At 40.7% G+C, this 26,176-nt stretch overlaps 1 protein-coding gene across 1 annotated transcript in view; it reads left to right on the top strand.

The window, feature by feature from the left end:
- The window catches only part of MAPKBP1 (mitogen-activated protein kinase binding protein 1), a gene marked incomplete at its 5' end in the record, with an annotated part of 105,257 nt that overhangs the window by 54,710 nt on the left and 24,371 nt on the right, over positions 1 to 26,176 (top strand). Inside the window, 13 exons of the mRNA XM_015412861.1 lie at positions 274 to 463; positions 1,779 to 1,925; positions 3,201 to 3,385; positions 3,477 to 3,568; positions 4,730 to 4,855; positions 5,701 to 5,771; positions 6,095 to 6,216; positions 9,686 to 9,761; positions 11,513 to 11,624; positions 12,167 to 12,230; positions 15,086 to 15,211; positions 24,105 to 24,253; positions 25,348 to 25,397. Coding sequence (XP_015268347.1) covers positions 274 to 463; positions 1,779 to 1,925; positions 3,201 to 3,385; positions 3,477 to 3,568; positions 4,730 to 4,855; positions 5,701 to 5,771; positions 6,095 to 6,216; positions 9,686 to 9,761; positions 11,513 to 11,624; positions 12,167 to 12,230; positions 15,086 to 15,211; positions 24,105 to 24,253; positions 25,348 to 25,397 — 1,510 coding nt within the window. The remainder of the gene's footprint in view (positions 1 to 273; positions 464 to 1,778; positions 1,926 to 3,200; positions 3,386 to 3,476; positions 3,569 to 4,729; positions 4,856 to 5,700; positions 5,772 to 6,094; positions 6,217 to 9,685; positions 9,762 to 11,512; positions 11,625 to 12,166; positions 12,231 to 15,085; positions 15,212 to 24,104; positions 24,254 to 25,347; positions 25,398 to 26,176) is intronic.

The raw sequence follows: 26,176 nt of genomic DNA, 5'->3' as shown, positions 1-26,176 counted from the left end.
GGGAGGAATAGGTTCTATTTTACTTACAGATGGTGTTTCATAACCATTTTTAAAAGAATTTTAGCATTTTATGGGGATTTTAGTTGTCTTTAATATGTTCTAAGAACCAGTGTTTTAGCCGACCAGTGGGATAAAAATACTTAATAAATGTGGTTATGTCTGAGTAGGCAAGCTAGTAACATTTCTGTGGGTGTGTAGCTTCTGTAGATTTTTTTGAAAAGCTTTCTATGTTATATAGTTTTCTAAACACATATATGCACATTGTTTTTACAGCCGGTTGTTCTCCAATACGACTGATGCCAAGTATCCAGATACCATCGCCTTGACCTTTGACCCCAACAACCAGTGGCTGTCATGTGTTTACAATGATCACAGCTTGTATGTATGGGATGTCAAGGATCCCAAGAAAGTGGGCAAGGTTTATTCTGCCTTATACCACTCCTTGTGTGTTTGGAGCATTGAGGTAATTAAACTGGGAAGTTATGGGAGGGTGGGAGAAGTAGAGGTTGAAAGAGAGAGGTCCTGTTGTTGATGGGTTACAGATTTAAGGAATTTATAAAATCAGTTCTCCTTATGGCAAGAATGTGAACCCAAATTTTATTCCCCTCTTTGAGCAAGTTCTCCCCAACACTCATGGCTTTTGATTGCAGGAGGGAGAAATATTGTAACAACCCACTGAAACTGTAGAAATGGAGGCTAAGTAGAAAGGTAGGGAGAGGAGAAAGAAAACATCTTTGTATTAAAATAACTGAGAGCAGTGTGCAGGCTCTTAGAACCAAGGGCTAAGCTTGGGCATTTACTGTAAATTAAAACCCGCTTCGTAAGTGAAGAAGATGAATTGCCAGTTTGCCAGCTGTCAGGCTTTTGCCTTGATTCATATTCTTCTGTGCTGTCAAAGGCCATGCAGTTTTTATCAGTGACCTGCCAGTATGAACCTTGACTGCATGCAGGAGAGACATCAGGTAAAGAAGCCACTTACAACACGAAGCTTCCTGCTTATTGCCCTTTTCTCAAATGGCTGCTTTCTTGCAGCTATCTTCTGAGCATCAGACCACTGCTCTGTCTTTTCAGTTTGTAGTAAAAAGCCCAGTAGCACCTTTAAGACTAACAAACTTTATTGTAGCATAAGCTGTCGTCAGATGTCGTTTGTGTATGTGACTGACCTGCTCCTCTGTGAGCCCAGAAGCTTTCTCTCTCTGGTTAGTCAGAAAAGAAACAAAGAGAACTGGGCAGGCTTTTTAGAGTGCTCTTTTATCAGCAGCAGTTACACCAGCATAACAAAAGATCGCAGCAGTGGCTGAGTGCTGCTCCCTGCTGGTGCACTGCTTGTAAAAAAGTTTAACACTCTCATGGAATTTACTTCTACTGAGTGGAAACGAACATTAGGAGTGTTATGTAAACAGCAAGGTTCTCATTTAAAGAACCAATTACTCCCCAAAATTTACCACCTGGCTGTTTTATAGAACTGGATTTATAATTTGGCCAGGGTGACCAGTTTCAAAAGATGACTGTGATTATGCATTTTTGTGTAAAATAAGTAATTATGGCCATTGGCTGTTGACTTGCTTGGCAGGGCTGCAGTGTCAGATTCTTAACAATAGTGAAAAGTACAGGGTCCCTTTTAGTCTTTATTTCCCTGTAGGTTAGCCTGATGGGAATTCTTATGCAAATGAATTGCCTCCTTTCTGCATCTGAAAGGGCAGCTACCCTTACGGAGGTGATGGTTAGTGCCTTAGGATACAGGTTATCTTTGTCCTGTTTTTGTTGCCTCCTTCCAGGTGTACCCTGAGGTGAAGGACAGCAATCAGTCTTGCTTACCCCCAAACTCTTTCATCACGTGTTCCTCGGATAACACCATCCGCCTGTGGAACACGGAGAGTTCAAACATTCATGGGACTGCTCGGCATCGGAACATTCTAAGCAATGTAAGGACACCTTTGGGAATGGAATGCTTCACATGTTGCTCTTCAGTGTGAGACGGAATGCTGAGCTGGTGTTACAACTTAATGTGTTTGCTAGGCAACATAGTCTTTTAATTTACATATATTAGTGTAACAGCCCAGCTATGCTTCATTTAGGAAAACGGTATCTGGTTTGGTCTCCGATTGTAACCTATGTTTTTACTTCTAACATTTTTCCTTCCTTTTACTGCCTATTTTGAATGCAAGAAACAGGCCTCCCCCCATGCAAAGTGCCTGAACATGTAACCAAATATCATTTCAGCCAGCCAGAATAAACTTTTGGTTTGGCTTTAAAAAATAATGAGCAGTAAGTGATTACTTGGCTCTCTCCACTTGCATGTACATGTTCGAGAAGTAACAGACTTTCTTCTTGTTGTTATTTCCACTGTACTTATTCTTGGTGAACATGATTCTTTGTTTGATTTACTGGCTTCCTGTGAATGTGACATCCAAGTAATATAGAATTAGGTTCCTCTGGTGCATTCTTGCAGAGGAGATTAAACTGGGTGGTTGTTCTGCAGACTTTGTGTCCAGTTTGGCAATCCAAAGCCTTTTCCAGTAACTTACCATAATTTAAACTACCTGCATTGTAACAAAATTGATAAGAGCTCCCCCAATATCCTTGTATCTTTTTAAGTTTTATAACCTGTATCTGAGGGTTAAAGAAATGTTAGTATCAAAGGATACTATTACAACTATTTTCTATCATCAGTAGGGTTGCCAGGTCCTTTCGTCACTCCGGCGGGGGGATTTTGGGGGCATTCTGGGGATGTGTGTGTGGTCAGGGATGCTCTGGTATTTGGGCAAAACTCTATGGTTTTTTCACCCTCAAACTACAGAGTTTGTCCAAATACCAGAACGTCCTTGCGCAACACCCCCAATGTGATGATGTCACTTCTGGGTGACGTCATTGTGTCGCACAGTGACGTCCCTATTTAGGGGTGGGGTTTCTCCCGCTGGCAGCTGGTCTGTGGTGGTGGTGGGGAGAAGCTCCTGCAACCAGGGAATCCCCTGGCCAGACCTGGCAGTTGGCAAGCCTAATCATCAGTCTGCCTTTGACCTTTTTTACTTTGTTAAATAGCCGCTTTGGAGTCAGACCAGCAAATCAGCATATGCTATTTATTGCCTCTGCTGTTGTCAAAAGGAGCTTGTACTATAACCATTCATCTTGTCTTATTCTGATCATCTTTGCTATCATCTTGTTTCTTCATATGGGCTTCTTGTTTTTTCTGTTCTAAGGACCTGATGAAAATTATCTATGTAGATGGAAACACTCAGGCCCTTTTGGACACAGAGTACAATACGGGTGGAGGTGCAGACAAGGTTGATGCGCAGGCTCAAGACACAAAAATGGGGATTCGTACAGTGTCTGTGAGTCCCACTGGGGAGCACCTGGCCTCAGGTGATAGAATAGGCACTCTCAGGTAAGCTTTTGGATTCTTGGGGAGGCCCTGGCCTTTTCCAATAGCAATGAGAATACCCTTTCTGAACTTCTATCTCTATGTACTGTTTCAGGATCTATGAGCTGAAATCCTTGAAAGAGATGCTGAAGGTGGAAGCCCATGATTCTGAAATCCTCTGTCTTGAGTACTCCAAACCGGAGACAGGTAAGGTTGTTAGCCCACTGTTCACTTGCTTATGGTAACTGTACTAGGCCTCAGTCACTACAGTGCAAAAGAAGATTGCTTATGGAGCAGAAATGCATTTTTTTCAGAAGGATGGTAAAACACAGCAGAAGCTATTGCTAGCTGACTCAGCCCAACAAGATAATGGAAAAAGTCTCAGTGAGATATAATCAGTGTTCCCTCTAAGCTGAGTTAGTGTGAGCTAGCTCACAGCTTTTTAGCCTCCGGCTCACACATTTTTGCCTTAGCTCAGGAAGAATGACTCCAGAGCACACTAATTAATGCAGGAGCCAAATCTCTCGCTCACAACTTTAATGCAAGTAGCTCACAAAGTAGAATTTTTGCTGACAGGACTCCACAGCTTAGAGGGAACCTTGGATATAGTACTGGGAATTTTGCCCACACTATTCTGTAACATCCTAAATTGGACATGGCTTATGAAATTTAGCTTGCCCTCTTGTAAGCTGCCCTGAGCCCATTTGCGGGGAGGGCGGGATATAAATATAAAAATAAACAAACTTTTCATTTCCAACTTGCTGGGTGAGTTTTTGTGATTGTTGTTGCTGACCTCAGGTCCAGGGTGCTGGTGATGCTTCTCCTACATAGATTATAAATATAGAGATTGTAAAGCTTTTGAGTTTATCTGTTTGATGCTCTGGATATGTGAACACCTCCAGGCCAACTTCCCCTCTCCAATCTCTTTCCTGGTACAGAAAAATAGCCCCTGGAAGACTGTTAGCTGTTTTGATTGCTGATATCTTTGAGATTTATTTTTACAAAGGTTTAACAGTAAGGCCATCTTTTCGCCTTTCTCAGTTAACAATGGGTAAAGTTTTGCTTATTTGTTTGTGTCTCAAGAGACACCAGCTATGTCCACTTAGTCAAACTGTATTCTGCCTGCTCTCTTGCAGAGACCATACAACACTAAGCACAAAAGAATCCAGAGGAATCTAAGCCTCAGTCATTCACAGATTATTAACCATTAGCCTTTTTACAGTCACACAGGGAAACAGGGTAGAAGCTTTTTCTGTGTGCTCAGCTCCAGTGTGGCAAAGTGCATTGTGCTCCTTTTGAAGTCCAGCTTGAGAGAATGCTTTGAGTGCAGGACTGGAGGAGGAACCATCACTTTTTCTTATGTGACAGGGTTAAAGCTTCTAGCGTCAGCTAGTCGGGACAGGCTGATCCATGTTTTGGATGCAGGGAAGGACTACAGCCTACAACAAACCCTGGATGAGCATTCGTCTTCCATCACAGCAGTAAAATTTGCAGGTAATGGAGTACATTACCAGACGACAGTTGTGCACCTGCTATTTATTTCAGCTTTGAGTAGCAGATCGTATTGGCAACTTCCCTAACTGATTTCTGTGATTTGGTAGCTTGGATGCAACTTATTATGATAATGAAAGCCCTACCTGTTCCCCCAATATGATCCTGAATCTCGCTCTCCAAGACATTTAGTCTTTCTCTAAAGTATTCAAAGTAGGCAGAGAGGACAAGTGGTCAGTTCAGTACTGAAGCAAAGGGTCTGGCTGTCTTGCTTCAGTGGTGCAAAGCTATTTGCAGGTATCTTTTGTGGAACACTTGTTTTTGTCTCTAGTGTTACATTGTAGGGGTTTATCTATAAGCAGCCAGTGAAAAGATGGCCCTGCTTTCTAGCAGAAGCTTAAACTAAAACCTTTCAGAATCATTTGACTTGTGATTATACCTCATGCTTAAGATGCTTGGTTATTCTCATGGGATGCACCATTTTCTTCAGTTTCAGCTTCTCCCTGCAGAAAGTTCAGCAATGGCTTTTCTGTGTTCCATACCTATGGAACAATACCCTATGGGCTGTAAAATTACCCGAGAAGTCCATCTTCCTTTAACAGAGCTGAGAGTGGTGTGCATTTTTCTACCCTCTCAGTCTATCTTCACAACAGTGCTTGTGAACAGATTGATTTGTCCCAGGTCAGCTAGTGAACTTAATGGTAGAACAGAAATTTGAACACTAATCTCCTCACACATAGTCCAGCATTCTAACTGCTACTCCACAAATGATCCCAAAGAACTTAAGGAGTAGCTGCTTGTTTTATAGCTGTCTGCTCATGCGCCTATGTGTTTCTCTCTTCCTTTAGCCAATGATGGAAAGGTACGAATGATCAGCTGTGGAGCAGATAAGAGTATCTATTTCCGCACTGCACAGAAGGTAATTCCATTAGACTATCCTTTTTTTGTAACTTATGAGATAGAGCTATTTTAAGACTGAAGGTGGAAGAAAAGCTTTAGATGATTCATGCCCTGTTCCATTCTGTTGTGGCTTATTTTAATTCTGCAGCATTGTGATAGGATGGTTATAGGACTTGCTCTGCATTTTAGCAGAACCAAACTGTAAGAAATTGTGTAGGATGGCTCAACAACAGTTTGCTTAATTGGAGCTGTAATTTGGCTCTGTGGAGAATTTGTCTGCCTCTTGCTAGTGAGAGATGTCATTGGACTGGTTTTCATTCCTTTTATGTTTCTTGTGCTTAGACAGCAGATGGGGTCCAGTTTACTCGTACGCATCATGTTGTTAGGAAGACCACTTTGTATGACATGGATGTGGATCCTAACTGGAAATATACTGCTATTGGATGCCAGGACCGGAACATCAGGTTGGTTCACTAGTTACCAGAGATGTTTCCTCTGCTCTCAGCCTGTTAGCAAATCATGTAATACTTAATTTCACCAATAAACAATACTTCTGTGGCTTTTATTGAAAGCTGTTATGTTACCCAAAACCTGAGGCTAGCATATGTAGGCATCCCTGGAAGTGCTCACCCCCAACAACCTAGGGATTACTTAGGACTGTGTAAGCACTGGCTTGCCTTGTCATGGCCCTTCTTCAAAGGACTTTGAAAGAAATACACTTCTAATAAACAATAGTAAACTTTATTGACCAAGTTGTGGATAGATCAAAGAAGGAAAGCAAAGACATAAGTTAAAGAATGGCAGTACATACATGCAATAATGACAATCTCATTCGTAGTGTGATTATTCCCTTATTTTACAGTAATGTTCCACCCAGCCAAGGGGTGTATGTGTGTGTGTGCTGGTACCAAGAGAAAGGAGATGCCAAGATGAGAGACAGACAGGCAAATGTGTAGGCAGCAACTGACAGGGGCTAGAAAACTCCTGTAACTGAATCCAGGGGACTGTGCTTAAAGATGTTGCAGAGGGTGGGAGTGAGGGAAAGCTGCTGCCTGGAGAAGAGGGGGAGAGATTTGGGTCACTGGTAGTGAGCTAGAAGGAATGAAAGAGGGAGCTGGAAGCAGGATGGTGTCTGCAGAGAGCTGGTAGAAATCTTTTGGGCTAAATGTAGTGGCAGAGGAGAGTGAGGGGTATTAAATAATACTTTGCCATATTCTGTTATGCTGCTGCTAGTGGTCCGTCTGGAGGAGAAACTGAACCTATTTTGTGGTTAAAATCCCAGTCATTATAGGTGTTTCCTTTTAAGTTCCATACTTACTGAGTTGTTGGAGGAGCTGTGGTGGCTCAAGTGGTTAAGACACTGAACTGCAGGCTGTGGAAGGTCAGTAGTTCAGCGGTTCAAGACCCGGGTGCCGCAAGACAGGGTGAGCTCCTGTCTCTAGTTCCAGCTCCTGCCAACCTAGCAGTTCGAAAGCAAGAAATTGCAAGTAGATAAATAGGGACCACTTCGGTGGGAAGGTAACAGCGTTCCGTGCACCTTGGTGTTTAGTCATGCCGGCCACATGACCACGGAAACGTCTTCGGACAGCGCTGGCTCTTCGGCTTTGAAACGGAGATGAGCACCGCAACCCTAGAGTCGGATTCGACTGGCTTTCGAGCAAGGGAACCTTTACCTTTACCTTTAAGTTGTACTTGCAAAAGACTAGTTTGCTTTACATTTTAACTAATTTGAACTGACCATTGATGTCATTGTGGAACTCATTTTGATCCATACTGCTTCTTCCCTTGTCTTTTGGCATCTGTTCTCTGGATCTAGAAGTGAAGTGGGACATCTATAGATGCCCCATTTTACTTTAGGGGTTCTGGTATAATATTAAGGAGTTAATTTTGAGCCTTGCTGTGGCGTGTTCTTCATGCGGTCCTCTTGTGCTTTATATGGGTTACTTATTGGCTTTCCTGGTGAGCTACATTCACCCAGCATTCCTCTGACAAGGCACAGGAGGATTTCAGTCCCTCCCCTCCCCGTATGTAGTCCCCTGGTCCATGTGGCTAGGAAGAAACCAGCTGATTTTGATGAGGGCAGTCCAGGATCTTGAATAATTACATCTTCATCCCAAGTGGGAATAATGTGGCAGTGGATGCCCATCCTCATATTATCCTGTAGTACTCATTGTATAGGCAAAGGAAATTACTGAGAATAGTAAAAAGTGCATGTTGGGAATGGAACCAGGAAACAGAAGTGTAGCCAAGGGTAACATTGAAATGGGCAGAACATGCTTCTGAATAAATATTCATAGGATTGCACTCAGTGTGTTCTAGTGGGTATGCTAGAATTAGTATGTTAAAATTGCACAGGAATAGAGTTGCAAGTGGCAAAAAGAGTGAGCACAGCTAAGGTGAGTGTGACATTTATTTCGAATTGTGATTGCAAGTAGCCTTATTTGTCCAAATCAGAATCTAAAACCATTTAATACTTTTTATTAGGACTTGTCAAATTGACATGAATGAAATGTTGAGCAAGCTAAAAAAGCACCAGAAAGGCTGGAGTTTGGAGGGGGGGGGAATACATTTCAGGCACTCATCTAAAGGTTTGAGCCATCCTGTCTAGGTCTGGATGGTGCAGGTTTGAGCTGGCGTCAAGCTGTACAAGTAAGGAAGGAAATTTCCAATGGAAAATATAAAAACTGATCCACTGATCAAATGTCTTTCTAATCACCAAACAGAACATGCAGGTGCTTTAAAAGATCAAGAGCAGAAGAAAAACTCAGTAGTCATTATATTAACAAAACTGTAGGTTAATTTTAGGTGAGTCACTCAGTAAACAGTCAATAGAGATTAAATTGTCCAATATTACCCAGTCATGGGGGCAGCAAACCTTATGAGCTCAGGCTCTCTCCGGATAAACTTCCTATCTTTGGCTGCTGATTGTGCAGTTTCCAAATAAAAAGAGATGGCAAGCTGCCATGTTGCTCCAAAGCAAAATCCAAAAACAAACATCATGTAATACCCTTTATTAAGGCCAATCAAAATAACCCTAAGATATTGTGCCAGCTTTTGAATTTATGAACAACTCTTGTGGCTGCCTTCCTCTTCTCCATTCCAGGACCGAAACAGTTTTTTTTCCTTCTTCAATAGTTTTAGGTAAAGGTCCCCTAAATTTCTAGGTGAGGCCTTTAGTATATATGGTAACAGGTAACAATTAGCTAATTATTTTTAATGGAGATTTTAATTGTTATTTATGTATCAAACTGTGTAAGCTGCCCTGAGCCTGCTCTAGTGGGAAGGGCGGGGTATAAATTAAATAAAGAAATAAATATCACATGAATGCTTATTTTTTTTCCCATCAGCCTCAGTAATTAGGAAAATAGACAGAACATCTCATTTTGAAAATAGCCACCTTTCTTTGATTTCTTGAACCAAATAGAAAAAGCAGCAAGAGCTGTATTTCTAGGAGGTGGAAATGCTCTGTTAATGTACACAAACCATAAGGTACCACAAGATAAGATGGTGATTGCTAGGAGAATAGGTCTGTCAGCAAGAAGATATTAGCCAAGATAGCTAAGTAAAACCCCCATATTGGGGTTGCTGGCCCTATGTTAGGAAATTCCTGGAAATTTGGGGGTAGAGCCTTGGGGGGAGGCGGGATTTGAGGAGGTAAAAGACCTCTGTGGGTTATAATATCATAGAATTCACCCACCAAAGTAGCCATTTTCTCCAGGGGAGCTGATTGCTGTAGACTGGAAATCAGTGGTATTTCTGGAGATCTTCAGGCCTTGCCTGGGGGTTGGCAACCCTACCCCATGTTCAAAGGCTGTATACCTATGAACACTTTCTGTCTGTCAGCCCCCCCAGATCCATCTGGGTTACTGTTGGAAACTGAATGATCGTGGAAGAGCTCCTCATATGTTAAGTTCTGCCTTGTTTTCTTCTTAGGATTTTCAACATTAGCAGTGGGAAGCAAAAAAAGCTATATAAAGGATCCCAAAGTGAAGATGGCACTCTCATCAAAGTAAGCCCCCCACTAATTTAAGTTCTTCCTATTTTCTCTTGATTTCATGCTGTATATGTGTGTGTGTGGGTCATATTTGGATGTAATGTGCTGACTGAGCAACAGTATCTCCGGACTTTACATCTTTGGAGGCCTTGCACTTTTTCAATGCAGCATTCATTTGTATACATATTGGTTGTATCATCAGGGCATCCTAGCTGTAAATGCAAAATAAAGTGATTATAGTAAAACCCCCCCTCGAAAAAAACACACATACCCCTTCCCAATTGTCTAAAGTCCCTGACCCCACAGTGGAATGGATTTTGGCTACAGATTAATCAATCTTGGTGCTTTATTTTTAAAGTTGTGTCCAGATAGCTTCACTACTACTGTTATATCCTGACTCATATCACAAAACTGTGTGTGAAAAGTACGCAGATGGAGAGTGATTTCAGCAAAGCGTACTTTATTCGAATAGGAACAAGACGACTTGGGCCGGCTCGCAGGCCAGCTTATATCCCCCGAGAAACAGCCACCCAAAACACACCCCTACTGCCTAATAGGTTATTTACAGTGGCCGAGAGTCTCATAGGCTCTCGGCCGGGAACCTAGCCCCCTGATTGGAGTGGGCTAGGATCTGCATAGTCCATTGTCTCTTGGATCTGACCACGTGGAGCCCAAGCCGGCCACGCGGTCTGGACTGGATACATTACACCGTGCATCCTATTTATCTGTCTCTTACAAGATCCTAGGGCACTTTGTTCACCAGCTTTTGAAGATTCCTGCGTGCTGTGTTGTAGCCTTGTGTTTTTCTGCTGTTTTGCTTTATAATTTCTCAGCTGTTGAAGAACACTGTACACAAGTATGCTCAAATGGATTTATTTGATTCAAGAAGAGCCTGTTCTAGCCTGATCAGTTCCTTGCTTTCCACATTGTTTCTGCACTGTTTAGAAATCTGTGAGACCAAGGAAATGGTGCTATTGTCAGTGGGAAAGATTTGTGGATAAATAGCTGAAATCTAGATCAAAGCCAGCACTGGGTATCGCTTGCATTTTTGAGTGACTCCTGAAGTGTAATGTTTAGTTTAGCCAGTATAATAGGAAGCTTATGAAGGTGTTCATTGGTGGTGCTCTTATCCATATATGTGGTCATAAGACCAAGTTTCTTAACAGGAACAAAAACTGTAAGGCTGTTAGCTACACCACACTAGGTGTATTGTGCACAGCAAATAAAACATCTTGGCATTTAGACAACATAGGTTCTGCACCCTAGAACAAATTAGGTAAACCAATGTGGGGCCTTCCATGAAGACAGATTCAGGTGGGTAGCCGTGTTGATCTGAAGCAGCAGAACAGCAGAACACCTTTAGGACTAACAAAGGTTTATTCTGGGTATAAGCTTTCGTGTGCACTAAAGAATAGAATCACCACAAGTCCAAAGCACCTCTATGGCACATAGCTTGCACACATAAAGAATTGAAGGATGTCTAGTTGAAAGGATTAGCATTCATATAGAATAATGTTTTAATGAACAATGACTTGTGTGAAACAAAATGTGGGACCCTACCAGATCAAACATAGGAGTCCAAGTGGAAAAGTTAAGCATGTTTCATTCTCCTTTGAAATCAGTGAGGTTTAATAGTGCTTACTTAGTAAACCCCAAGTTGCTTCACACTCTTAGTAAAATACTGCAGAGTTTAGCAGGGCTCTTCTAAAGTAAGGAAATTGTACAGTTGGTATATTTGATGCAATTCTTTATCTTTTCGGTTTCAGGTACAAATGGATCCCTCTGGTCTCTACATTGCAACAAGTTGCTCCGATAAGAACCTTTGTATATTTGATTTCTACTCAGGGGAGTGTGTAGCCACAATGTACGGGCACTCAGGTAAACTGCAGAACCTTTTGGTGAATATTAGTTGGAAAAATCTCAGTTTCCATTTTTTAGTAGAAATAAATGAGTCTAACACATACAGTGACTTCAGTGGGCTTAGGGTATAACTCTGCTTAAGGATTCACTGTTAATGATAATATTCACAGAACTATCAATATTTCTGAGTCTTGAAACATTAGCAAGGGAAGCATGAAATGTGCACACTATGATCACACACACACTTCAGGCAAATCCTAGGTTTAATGTAAACACCCTACTGTAACATTTAAAGGCATAGGCTTTATGTGTCTGGGGTGACTCGTGGGTCCTTTCCCATGCCATCATTGCTCCTGTCCTTGGTCATTCATAGGTTACATGAGAAGGACCCATGTGTCTGCACCACTCCAATAAGTCCCTCTAACAGGACAATAAATACATTTAAGCCTCTGATTTCTAGATTTATAGGGTTCCGTAGCATTATTGAGTAGAGCTGAGGAACTCCAACAGTGCTCATGGGATGTTTCAAAAACCGTTTTGCTTGTTCTGATTTTTTTCAGAGATTGTAACTGGGATGATGTTCACCAATGACTGTAAACACTTGATCTCTGTCTCAGGTGACAGGTAATCAAATAACGTTTACTATGAAGTTCTTTTTTTCATCATTTGAATGGGTCAACAGTTTGAGGCCATCTTAAAACTAATATTTGTGTATGGTGTACAAATTCAAAAGTCCAGAGACAGAGATGGATTAACTATGGTGTGAAGTTCTCCACAGTTTAAAGTCCCACCCACACTATTTGTAAGCAGAAGTTGCTATTGAACGTTTAAAATATCTGTACCTCCAATTGGCTTGAAACAGCCCACATTTATAGGACTGGATGAAAAAAACCCTAATTTTGAAATTTTAAGAATGAAAAGACAAAGAAAAAAAAACCCTTATTCCCCCCAAAAGGTTTCTTCTTTTGGAAGACCTTTTTGAGAATGTAAATTATTTTTGACAACATTGCCCTGTAGAATTCCTCATTATCTTTTAAACTTTAACAGCAGATGAATTTGATTCCAAGTAACAGTTCCTATGGGCTGTCCCTACAATTCCTCCTTTGCCTCCTATCCTAAAATGAATGTATGAGCCTACCTTATACTGAGTCAGATAGAACAAATTTAGAGTCCAGTGGCACCTTTAAGACCAACAAAGGTTTATTCAAGGTATGAGCTTTTGTGTGCAAAGCACACTTCTTCAAATACATTGGAATGGCAGGTAAGGCTCAAACTTATAGCCAGAGAATGAACAGCAGATTAACATGTAACATGATGACGTTCAAGATATGCAAAGTGAAAACTAAATCGCAATTTAGTTTTGTTCAACTAAATAACAAGGTTATAAGTTCAGCAGTTGTAAAGCAATAAATATGTCAAAATAGCAGATAAATGTCCAGAGGTGTCTTTTCTAATTGTGGGAAGTAACTGAGAATCTTAATTCTCTCCTCTCAGGTGTGGAGGGCACTTGACAGCAGTTTTTGAGGGGGATGTCGTGTTGTCAGCAGACATCCCAATATCCCTTTCATTACATTCAGTATTCTAATATACTATTCTGAAAAAGAAATACACTAGAATACATAGTATTTGTAGTCCTTCTTGTTGCGAATACATATGTGAGGACTGAGTGAGTTAGCATATGTAATGAGATAAAAAAACAATATCCCTGTTGAGTACTGGGAAGGTTTTTGTTCCAAGTGTTGTAATAACTTGTAATTAAGCAATTTCCCTTTCCATCCTTGTACTGAAGTTCCTTTGTAATAAAACAGCTACCTTGAGGTCACCCATTGAATGTCCTGGAAGGTTGAAGTGTTCTCCTACCTGTTTCTCAATCTTGTGATTCTTGATGTCAGATTTGTGTCCATTTATCCTCTGGCATAGGGTTTGTCCTGTTTGTCCTATGTAGAGAACCGAAGGGCACTGTAGACATTTAATGGAATATACAATGTTAGAAGATGAGCAAGTGAATGAGCCTCTGATGGTGTAGTTGATGCCGTTGGGTCCAGTGATTGTGTTGGCTGGGTGTATGAGTCTTTCTAGCTCAGTATTGTCTATTCATTGGTAGGATCTCTCTTACCACAACCTATTACTTTAGTTCCTTTAAATGGAGATGCCAGAAAATGAATACGGGACCTTCTTTTGGCAAACCATGTGCCCTATGACTAAGTCATACTTTTCTCCATAATTTGTATTTCTTCTTAAAAGAAAGTTTCTGTCTTACGGAGCATTGTTGTCTAAAATCTAGGACTTCCAAACTGAGGTGTTTGGCCCTTCCTCATTTCAATACAAGTTTGAAAGCAGTAGGTTTTCCTTGACCTGCATAGTCCAGGCTAGCCTCATCACATGAGATTTCAGAAGCTAAGCAGGGTTGGCCTTGGTTAGTATTTGGATGGGAGACCACCAAGGAAGTCCAGGGTCGCTACACAGAGGCAGGCAATGGCAAATAGGGATGTGCACACACAAAATCAGTATTTTGGGGGTTTGGGTATATTGAACCTGAAAAATATTAGTTTTCCCCAACATTTCTGAATCCTAATATCGATATGGTATTGGAATTCAGGAATTAATCAGGATTGCCGAATTTTTCAGCTTGGCATTTAGGGACAGTTCCTTTAAATGTGTTTGGCAAGCCGCACTGCAAGTGATCCCAGAAGAGTGAACTTGCTGCTTTGGAGTTCACTCACGGTGGGGCATGCAAAATGCATTTAAAGGGACCATCTCTAAATGCTGAGCTGAAAAATTCAGCAAGAACTTACTGGTGATCCCTGGCCTGAAAAATATCCAGCTGTCTTCAACCAGAGCCAGGGCCTTCCCAGCCCTGGCGCCTACTTGGTGGAACTCCCTGCCGAATGGCATCGTGGCCCTGAGGAATGTAATGCAATTCCACAGGGCTTGTAAGACTGCAAGCAATGGGTTCCATCTAGCCTGGCTCCTCCTTCCTGCTCCACCCACCAGTGAAGGATGCTAAGCTGTATATTTATGTTCTATCTCTAAGCTCTTTGTTGAATAGTTTAGGTTGCTTTTAACTGTTTTTAACAATATTTGGTATTTGAATAGTATATTGGAAATGTTGTCCCCTGCCCTGAGCCCTGTTGTACATGGAGGGCGGGTTATAAACCAACTGATAAGGTATTTATTGGGTATTTCTTCTGCTTGGTTTATACCAAGCGCACACCCCTAATGGCAAATCTTCTCTTAACGTCTCTTGTCTGGAAAACCATACGGGGTTGCCATAAGTGGGATGTAACTTGATGGTTAAAAACAGAAAGAATCCAATAGATCCTACTGAGGTATAGAACATAATTGAGTGGGTCTCCAGGATTTGATACCAAGGAAAAAATAGAAAGTGTCAGGAGAGCTAATTTTCTGAAGACATGGCTGGAATAGTTTGGGATACTTGAGTCTGAAACAAGGTATAATTATGTATTTCTTGCATTCAGCTGTATTTTCATCTGGCGGCTGAGTTCTGAGATGACCATCAATATGCGGCAGCGACTGGCTGACATGAAACAGAGAGGGAAGCAAGCAGAGAAATCACAGCTGGGCAAAACAGCTGGGCTCATCAGGTAGGAGCTGGTGCTGCTGTTCATTGGACTGTTTCCACTAACAAGAGGCACTCTTTATCTGTCAGTTAGTTGTGTTTCTAAACGAGGTTTCCAATAAAAATTTCTCAATGTAAAATATTTAGATATGGGCACCATGATGCACCTACTAACACTTTCCAGATGCCCACCAGCTGTTTTTAGAAAGTGGGAGGGGCCGGGGGGAGCTTTTGCCCAGCAGGGCTTCTGAGTGGTCATTGAAGATCTGATTGGCTGTGCAGATTTTTAAAAAGTTGTTTCAGCATCAGCTGCTAGCACAACACAAAGATCTTCACTGTGTGACTGAAAGTAAGCTGCATGTATGCAAGAAAATATTTTTAAACAATTTGTTCATTTTAAAAAGCATCCTGTTTAACATTTCAGGCAGCTGGTCTGTTTAAGAGTTACTAGTAGAGTTATGCATGACCTCACTCCTTAACACTTTGTGGTTGGCTACACCTACTGCAGCAGCCATTTTGTAGATGTACCCACCACTCTGTTTCAGGATTCTAAAGGTGCCCAGCAGGCTGAAAAAAAAATCTATCTATCTATCTATCTATCTATCTATCTATCTATCTATCTATCTATCTATCTATCTATCTATCCATCCATCCATCCATCCATCCATCCATCCATCCATCCATCCATCCATCTATCCTATCTATCCTATCTATCCTATCTAATCTATCTATATAAATAAAAGAAAAATAACAGGTCTTCAAAATTAAAAACACCTTCAAAATTAATTCAATGTAAAATGCTGTAATCTGAAATTTTTGGAAAGGGGACAGAAGACAGCCAGTAGGGTGGCTTGGCATATTAATTCTAGTGCAAAGGTCCCATCACTAGAAAGGCTCTGCTCCACACCCTGCCAGGTTCTTTGGCTGGAGAATGGAAGAGGCATGAACTAGAGCCTCTCTAGATGACCTGAGACAGTGGAGAAACTCAGATAGAAACAGTGCTAGGCCTTACTGTGAAGCAAAGAAAGTTCACTACATCTGTGGGGATAAGGCACTGTGTGGATTGCCACTAACATTAAAGACCCTTTGGGTCTTATTTTATGTTGTTTCTTCCACCTCACCCCTGTCTGCGTCTTTGGCTTTTATTCTACCCAGTTTTTTCTGCCAACCATTATTTTCCAGTAGTTTTCTAAAAACCATTTGCACAATCAAGAATTCTTATTTTTAGCAGGGCAAGTTCATACATGTACATCTCTTTATTGATACAGAAGGGCATCTGTGGCCACATTAGCCAGACTTAAAATCAGTGGTGCATATGGTGTTGCCTTCCATTACCAAGTTTACAGTGAGCACTGCCAGTCGTGCCAGCCCCACCCACTGTATTGTGCCACTTTTTTTTTTTTTTTTGCTGCTGCTGCTGGGAATAAGGCCGGCTCCACTCAGCTGGCAGATCAGGCAGATTTCCCAAATCACCCTGGAAACTGTGGGTGTGTTCAAACCTCTTCAGTGGAACCCAGCCCTGAACTTCAAAGCTGTGTTTCAGCTTTAGAAGCCAAACTAATAAGTGTGGATTCTGATGGCACTTCCTGAGGAACTATATGCCCCAGATTTGTTTGTTTTTTTGAGCCATAATGCAACAGAAAGCATTCTGATGCACGAACTTAAGCAGTCAGCCATTGCCTTTGTATAATTATAGCCCTCTTAAGAAGAGAATACAAAATCCTAGTTTGTGATGTTTGCTTTTTCTTGCTAGGGAAAGGTTTTTCTTTGTCTGTTTGTGCTATGCATATTGTTTATTTTTAAGAATAATTCCAGAGCTAACTGGAAACTGCATCATCTGAATTGGAAGCCCTTCCCTGTGAGGGCCGGGTTCAATTAGGGAAAAGCACTCTGTGCATGCTTTAAAATGCCCTGTTCTAGGGTCGAGACTTGGCAGTTACATGTTCTTGGCTAAGCCTGTGTGAGTCACTGTTGACATTAAACCCTGATATAACCTAGTCCTGCTGTGCCGCAGTACAGAGCTATGGAGAAGGCTTTTCTAGCCAAAAATGCTGCAGTGGTAGAGCAGAATGCTTTTTATAGCCAGCTCTTCACCATTTCAGCAGCTGCAAAGCTTTGCCTTTTTCGAGGCACAGTCTGCATCAGGCTTCAGTCAGTATTGCAAAGCTCCTTTGTCACATGCTTCTGCTTTGAGCATTGAGTCTGTAGCATACCAAGCCCAGCAAATTGTTGGCAAACACGTTTGGTGACCTCTTTGCAAAGCTGGAGGCTTTCTGTTTGGTCAGCTTTAAAAGGCTTGTTTTCTACCCTGGCCCTTGGATTATGAGCACAGATCTGAGAACACGGCCTTTTTGCAAGGATGTAAGGCACTGTCACAGCATCACTGCAAGAAGCTAAGAAACTTGGGGACCTTGTGTAAGAGACTTATGATTGCTTGCCTTATGAATGTGCATTCCTGTTTAGCAGGGATACAGAAAGATTTGGGTTGCAGTTTGATGTTTGTAAGGCTATGTGGCCTAAGCAAAGAAACATGTAAATGCTCTAAAATTTTTAGCCTGCCTTTCTTGTTCCCTTATTTAAACTAGGTGTGTGTTGATGAATAGACAATATTTTCAAAAGCCAGTGGATGAATTAACAAAATACAAATTGGTTGGAAGACCATGAATTTGAAGGGTATCTTTTTTGTTTGTCTTCTTTTCTTTTCCGTGTGGGACCCTGACATGCAAAAGGAATTAAGAGTATTTTGGCAAGTGGAAGAACTGTGAAATATGCACTGCATGTTGTGTCTTGGCATTTGATACTGGCCTGGTTTAGATGCAGTTTGCTTGTTCATATGTCCTGGCAAACGAATTGCAACAAGCCAGGAAGTAGAAGAGGAGGGTGCGAGGAAGAAGGGGGGAGCTGAGGACTGTGCAAGCTTGCAGCACACTTTTGTCAGGTTCCTAACACCTGAAGGGGCACCACTGTGTTGCAACAGTTTTTTTGCTCATGATCTCCTTAGACTATTTTATGTAATAATGATTCCTTGACAGTACATATGATTTTTTAATAAGTTTTATTCAGTCTATGGTCTATTCAAAGTTCACATACTGGTTGGTGGATTTTTTTTTATGATGGGTTGTTTTCTGTTATACTATTTTTGTTATTTGTTAGTAGACTGGAGGAAAAATACTGAGAGTTCTTGACAAAGCCCTGGGAATTTTCAGACTAACATGAATACATTTTTAAAAGTACATTCTGCTTTCTTCCTTTCCCTGTGCTTCACTCATTCTTGAAATTCCATTCTTTCTTGCCCCCAAGCCCAAAATAATGGTTATTAATCTCCGTGTATGAAATATTCTGAGGTTTAAAAGCTTGTCGGTAATTAATCTCATCTTGTCCTTTTTTCCTGATGACTTTAAATGAAGTTCACCTTTTCGCTGACATAGGGTTGCCAAGTCCTATCTCCCTCCCCAGCGGGGGACTTTGGGGGGGGCGTTCCTGGAGGGGGTGGGGCATCCCCGATGTGATGACGTCATGTTGGGGACTCCCCCGCCTGACAGGGGCGCTGGCCCCCTGCAGTTAAAGGCTCCCCCGAAGATCGGGCGCGCGGAAACGCCGGCTCCCTGAAGCCCGATCGGCTGGCCTGCAGCCACCCCTCTCCCTTCTCTCTTGAGGGAGAGGGGTGGCAGCCAGTGTTGGGACTTGGGGGTGGGGCTTCCCCCGGTGGCCAGGCGGCCGCCGGTGGGTAGAAGCCCCCAAAAGTGGGTGACCCTTGCCAAACCGGGGAGTTTGGCAACCCTACGCTGACAGGAGTTGGCTGTGAGCAGCATGACTTTGCTCAAGGTGGACCTGCGCTTGTATACAGTGGGGAAACCCTTTGAGCTTTACTGAAATGATGCCCTGCTTGTCCAAAATCTGGCAGGGCATGAGTTCCTTGGCTGTCCCTGCAGTTAGGAAGAGACAAGGCAGTTCATGTAAAATCAAAAATAGGTGATTGATTCCCTTGTTTAGTTTTATGTTAATGAAGTTGCTCTTTGAAATGTATTCTTTTGGGAGAGATACAAGGACTGTTTTCAATATCCTTAGAAACGATACAGCTGTAGGAAACTGCCTCCAGAGCAGTATTTGTGAGTCCAAAAGCAAACTTATGTGGCACATGACACAGGATTAAGAATCTGTACTCTGTTTAAAGTGACATACATAATTAAATCTAATTATTTTAAACATGAAAGCATTTTAAATTACGAATAGAATTCATTACACCAGAGTACAACCTATGCTGTAGTTTGATAAAGTTTCTTCCCTTATATAGTCCTACTGGTTCACATAGAAAGCTACAGTTTTCCAGCTGTAATGACACTTCATTCAGCAACAACCAGAAATAGTTGCAATATGTAACTGAGGATACTGAAGAATTAGGCTATAAAATTAACAGAAAACCCCCGAAAATAAATGAAAATTTTAATACAACAAGAAGATATTATAAAGAACACAAAGTGCTCAACTGCTACCGACCCTATTAAATATTTGGGAATAAACGTGACTGGGCAAAATGTAATATTTTAAGAAATACCTTTCAGAAAATGTGTAAATTGATTCAGTTGATTCAAGCAGATTTATTAAGATGGAAAAAGCTAAAAAATCTCATGGCTGGGAAGAATCTCTACAATTAAAATGAATGTGCTGCCAAAACTAAACCTTTTTTTCCAAATGTTACCCATATATATAGAAGAAAGAATATTGAAAGAGTGGCAAAGGAAGATAAATGGATTTATATGGAATGACAAAAAGCCAAGAATAAGATTCAAAATATTATAAGACAAGAACAAGAGAGGAGGTTTAGCAGTCCCAAATATAAAATTATATTACCAAGCAGCAGGTCTGGTCTGGATTGTGGACTGGATTAAAAACCCAAGATTAGAATCAGAAGATCTTGATGAAGGCCTAGACAATTACTTATGGATGAAGAAATCGACTAAAAAGATCATAACACCAGAAAGAAGTAACGTAATCGAAACTCATTATGATAAGAATACGAGAAATAAACATGATTTTTTAAACATATGACATGATGATAAACACGCAGGGGAAAAGCTTGGCAAGATATTAAAGATGAAGATGTAAACATTCAATGGCCGATATACTATCAATTAGACTCAAGATTAAAGGAGATCATGTGTATTGAAGGTGGAGTACTAAGTGATGCGACTGAATTTGAGCAGCTGATTATAAAACAAAAAGAGCATTTACTACGATGGATATATAAGATTTACTCCAGCTAGAAACAGAAGATAAACAAGTGAAGAAATGTATGATTAAGTGGCTGCAAAACATTAAAGAACAGATATCTCTCCAACAATGGGAACAACTATGGGGGAAAGATCTCAAATTTACAGTCAGCCAGACACTGAGAGAAAATTGGTACAAAATGTTTTTCAGATGATATATAACTCCAAAGGACATTTTTAAATCACATAAAAATGACTAAGGAAACTGCTGGAAAAGTCAAGATATAGATGGAACTTTCATATGTGGTAGACTTGCAAAAAACCAAAAAGATATTAGAAATAGATACACTGAAAAATGCAGAATATATTAAAGTTTAAATTCCCAATGGAAGCCAAGAGCACGCTATTAGATTTTCTACATAACAAATTACCAACAATTTTAGAAGAGCTATTCAAATACGTGGTGACAGCAGCTAAAACTATTTATGCAGCAAAATGGAAACAAAACGTCTGTCCACATTCAGAAGAGGGACTTCCGTCGGGTAGTTGAATACACTTGTTGAATACACTGTAATGGCAACATTAATAACCTATTTGAGAAACAGGTCTATTATGGAATTTAAGGAAAGATGGAGTGTGTATTATGCTAGCAGGAGACAAATACCATATAGAAATGTATGGTAATGAAATAGAAGTAGAATTAAAATCTGTTCCAAATGTAATATCCTGAATATAAATGGGTTCTCTATATGAGACATATAATAGACTTTCTTTTACACCATGATATACTACTTATCTATTAAAGGTTCTAAGGAATATATATAAGTGGTGAAAATATATTATGTTGAATACATAGTAATGATGAAACCAGTGTTGTAGTCAACACAGATTAGTTATGAAGTTTGAAACTTAAAACTTAAATGATGAATACAATTGTACCCCAACAGAAATAAGTATTATTGTATTTTATAGATAACACCTTAAAATTATAATGAAGGGGATGAGAGGGAAAATATTCTCTGTCCTATACATTATGAATTACATGATTGTCTGATAAATGTAATTATGTTGTATATCCCATTTTTTCTTTCCCCCCTTTTCTGTACCCCCACTGTTTTTTCTACAATGAACAAATAAAATAAAAAGATTTCCTGCCTAGAGATACAGACCACCAAGTTCTGGAAGAAGATAGAATTCAAAGCCACTGTAGGGACTCCTTTTTGCCACAGACAACCCTACTACTTGACTTGACTATGTATGCAAGTTCTCTGAGCCATATCCTTGCTTTGTATTTAAAGAACTGAGCACTATAGTCTTTGAAAATTAACAGATGTGGCTGAGCAGGTTCCACCTGTCCATGTCAGGTACATGCTGTCCTAGTCCTCCTATTCCTTTTGATATACTCAGCCTCAGTAGGTTGCTATCTAGAGGCTCTGAAGGCCTCTCCATCATGGTTCAGTGTTGAACTGAACATCCAACAACAAACAAGCAATGAATTTGTCAAGTTACCAGCCTGTTTCCAACTATTGTCGCACCAAGCAGTGGGTTATCATTAGCAACAGCTGCTGTTGGTGAACCCTCAAGAGCCAACCATTTTGTCCTCCATTCTCCATCGGTTCCATGCTTCATAGTGTTGAGGAAGACCCGGGTATGAATGCGAGGCATGAAACTAATTCGGTGATCTTGAGTCTGTCACACTCCCTCCGTCTAGCTTGCCTCACAGAGTGGTTGTAAGGATAAAATGGAGGAGGAGAGAACCATGTACACTGCCACGAGCTCTTTGGATGAAAGGCAGTATAAAAACATAGATATTGTAATGGGTGTGGAGCTGAATGGAGGAAGAAAGTTGTGAAGTGAAGCTATGTGCAAGTGGTTTTTAAAGCCATGGGAATTGATGAGGTTATCCCGGAAGAGTGCATAGAGGAGAGAAGGCCAAGGACAGATCCCTAGGGGATCTCATCAAGCAGAAGAGCTTTTTCCCCCTGTGGAAACAGTGAAGAGTAGTTAGGCAGACAGGTCAAGAGCCAACCTTGGACAGAGACATGGAAACTGATGGTGTGGAACATGTTAGGTAAAAGAGAGTGATAAGGCAGCACAGGAGGAGGAGGACTGTGTAGAGACCTTTTGATTAGGCAGGGAGGAGGGTGCCTTTATTGGGTCCTCAACAGAATGCAGAGGAAGGCAGATTGCAGAGGATCAATACAGGAGCAACGGCTAAAACCCTCTGTGTTTGTTGGTCCTATTTTGGTACTGCTGGCAACTTACACATTGCAGGGGAAGTTGCTTCCTAGCTAGACTAACCCGTATTTGGTCAGCAAAGTTATTTTGGTCGCCTGATTAGTGTCTTGATGTGGTCATCTACCCACAGCACTCTATAAAAGTTCACTTGTATGATGTCATGGAACCAGTGTGTTGCTGATGGATTGTGACTTATTTTATTTTTTAATTGGCCATCCTTAGCTGACTTAGTTTAGTTCTTACTCTGACTGAAAGGGGAAAATGCATGTCCTGCTGGTGAAAGTTGATGCTTGGGGCTTATGCCTGGAATGCCTGTCTTATCCATTTTGATTAAGTACCTATCTCAGGTATGTTAAGCTCTCTCTTATTGTGTCTGGGGGTTTGCATTACAATGTGGCACTAGCTAATAGTTTCTAAGTTTTGCAAATATGTTCAGAATGCAAACAGTTTTCACTGATAATTCATCTGCTTTCCCCCCTTGCTATACAATAAATTTCCTCTATATAGCATAACACAATGTGTATCTTTACAGTAGTAAGAAACCTTAGAAAAGGAAAATGGATCAGTGGAAGTGTCCAAGGACACAATTTAGCCCCACTTCACTGCTTTTAAATCCAGTTGATTTTAGTGGGAGAGATCTAAGTATATTTAAAACTCTCCCATTGAAACCAATAGGACACTCAAGTTCTTAATTTTCCCTAAATCTTGTTCCCAAAAATGTTTCAATTGAAAAAGTCAAATAATAAGTATCTATACTATTAAGCTGTGGTGTGTACATTGATACTGTGGTCAGTGTACCTATAAAGGAGAGCAGCAGGGTTCTTATCCTTCTCCCCCCCCTTCTAAATATGGTTTGGTCTGATCATAGAGTAGTTGTGCTCTGTATCTTAGGAATTGTAGAGTGTGCTTTATGTGTTTTTGGGGTTTTTTGTATTTGCTTCCTCTATACTTCCATCTTATTTTTATCAACTGATCATCCCTAACTATCAGAGGCATTTCTTTTGGCTAGGTTAAATGCTTTTCCTTCTGCTGCTTTGCTGGGTAGATTTTGAGGAGTAGATTATTCAGATAGACTGTTTCCTTGTGGATCTGTGCAAGTGAAAGTGTTGGCTGATATCTTCTTTGATTGTGTGCTGGAGGCCCCTTTGAGAGAGTTCTGGATTCAGCCAGTGGTTGCTTCTGGTACTTCTGCTTTCCTGGCTTTTTTGTTAGTGAATAACTGATTTTGGCATAACACTGGCTGTAGCAAAACATTTTGGCTGCTGTGGCTTCAACATGAGGGTAGAATTAGAGAGTGGTCTTAGTGTGATTTATGTTGTCCAAGACCATTGAGGCATCAGATTATTTGAAATAAAATTAAATAAATTATTGCTGAGACTGAAGGGTGCTCTGTACCAGATTGGTTTGGGTGGAGGATCTTGACATTTACCGTATATTTTATGCATATATTTCTCAACATCTTTCTTCTAGACATGAATCTGCCTCTGTCCTCTCATCTGCACCAGCACTTTCATCAGACAGTGACAAAGATGGTGAAGATGAAGGGAATGATGAAGATGAGTTGCATGGTCTGCACTCTCTCCAAATGCAAACCAACTCCAGTACTGAAAGGAATTCAGGTATAAAGGGGAAGATGGAAGTTATAAAAGAAAAGAGAAGAACAGTTGGTTGGTATAATCATTTACTTCATCACATTTTCTCTGTATAATTGTCTATGGGCCTATGCAGAGTTGGAATTGTGTAGAATAAATACTGTGAAGTAATGGTTTTAAAAATCATTGCCAAGTGTATCTAGTGACAATTTCCACAGAATGTTTCTCAACACTAACATACAAAGAAAATGATGGTGAGTTGGCTGTAAGGGCACAAGAGAAGAAAAAAAAAGAATGAAATTTCCAAGCTAAAGGGATATTTCTTCAGTCAGTTGTAAAATGGAACTAGTAGTAATTTCTCCTACACCAAAAAGCAGAGAATTGCAGAGAAATAATGCCATACATAAATGCAGAATTCTTGAAGGGTTAATGTAAAAAGACTGAAACGTATTCCTGACCTTAAGGATTCATCATCCAACATTTCAAAATCAGGAACAGTAAAAATGGTGTACATGTTTAAGTAAATACAAAATACTCCTTTATTTACAAAGCATAAATAAAAGACCAAAATTTTTGATAATCATCTTTTCTCAGTGGTCATAAAATAAACAGGAACATAGGGATAAAACATCACAAAAATGCAGAGAATGCATAATAAACAAAGGGCCACAGGCCATGTCTGGTCTGTACTAAATATGAAAACATAAAGGATATTTTTTTTAAAAAAAAATACATGATATATATATATCTAAACTCCAATTAACAAGTAAATCAAATCAATTACTAGCCTCATCCTAGAAGCATTATATATTTTGACCCAAGTTGCCTAAACAGGAGGGAAAAAACTACTAGACCTCTATGTATAATATATCCTGCAAATAAATTAATACATAATTCAATACAATTAAAAATTAAACATCAACACACACACACACACGGATGAGAGGATATTTCTTGAGTCAGTTGTAAAATGGGATTGGTAGTAATTTCTCCTAAGCCATATGGTAGTCAAAAAGCTGCACTAAAATTTCTATGTGTGCATGGGGTGGGGGGGATCCTTTTGTTTTCTTTTTTAAAAAATTGTTGCTTGGAATACCTATGGATCTATTTTTCCCTTCTAGATTCAGATCTTTCTCTTTCAAGAAGCTTATCACAGTGGGAAATGAGGAGGGTGAGTTTTCAAAAATTTATTTTACAAACATAAAAGCAACTGATGCAGGCATGCCCTAACATGCATGATGCATCAGTGTAGGAGGTTTTTTTTTCATAATTTGGCAGTTTCTAAGTTCTGTGACTTATATAGAATCTATGATTGCTCTATCCTGTTGCTTCAAGTGCCCTAGTACAGTTCATTTGATACCTTCAGCAGGGTTATCTGTTACGTAAAGTGGTGCCTCCCTTTTAGGGTTGCCAGGTCCCTACCTTTTTCCAGCGGGGGGAGAAGCTCTTCTCCCGGGATCTTTTGGTGCGCGTGGTGTGATGACATCACCCGGAAGTGACATCTTCATGTTAGGCACGTTGCCAGGGGGATGCTCTACCATTTGGCTAGAATCTCTATGATACCATAGAGTTTTCAGGCCGAATGCTAGAGCCGTCCCCCCACCGACTTGCCCAGCGTGATGACATCACCTCCAGGTGATGTTATCACAGCGCACACGCGTTGGCCCAGTCCAGGGACTTTGCGGGCAGGGTTCCCCCTGCCAGCTGGATCTGGGCCGGTGGATTGGGGGCCCCTAAAGCGGGCAAACCCTGCTTCCTTGGGGGATCTGACAGCCCTACTCCCTTTGAAGGGCTTTCTGTTCTCTTTGGTGAAACTGCTGTTCCTGAATGCTTATTAACAATGAGAGATGCATATTATGAGACAGGCTTTTGTATGCTTCAAATCAGAATATATCCTTAAGTCGTCTGACTCAGTAGCACCACCACTCCCAAGACAGGATTGTTCAGCAG

The sequence above is a fragment of the Gekko japonicus genome, unplaced genomic scaffold (genome assembly GCF_001447785.1).
Source record: "Gekko japonicus isolate JY-2015 unplaced genomic scaffold, Gekko_japonicus_V1.1 scaffold1254, whole genome shotgun sequence".
NCBI classification, from domain to species: Eukaryota; Metazoa; Chordata; class Lepidosauria; order Squamata; family Gekkonidae; genus Gekko; species Gekko japonicus.
Note: the sequence above shows the minus strand (reverse complement) of the source record. Positions and strands in the feature narration are given on the sequence as shown.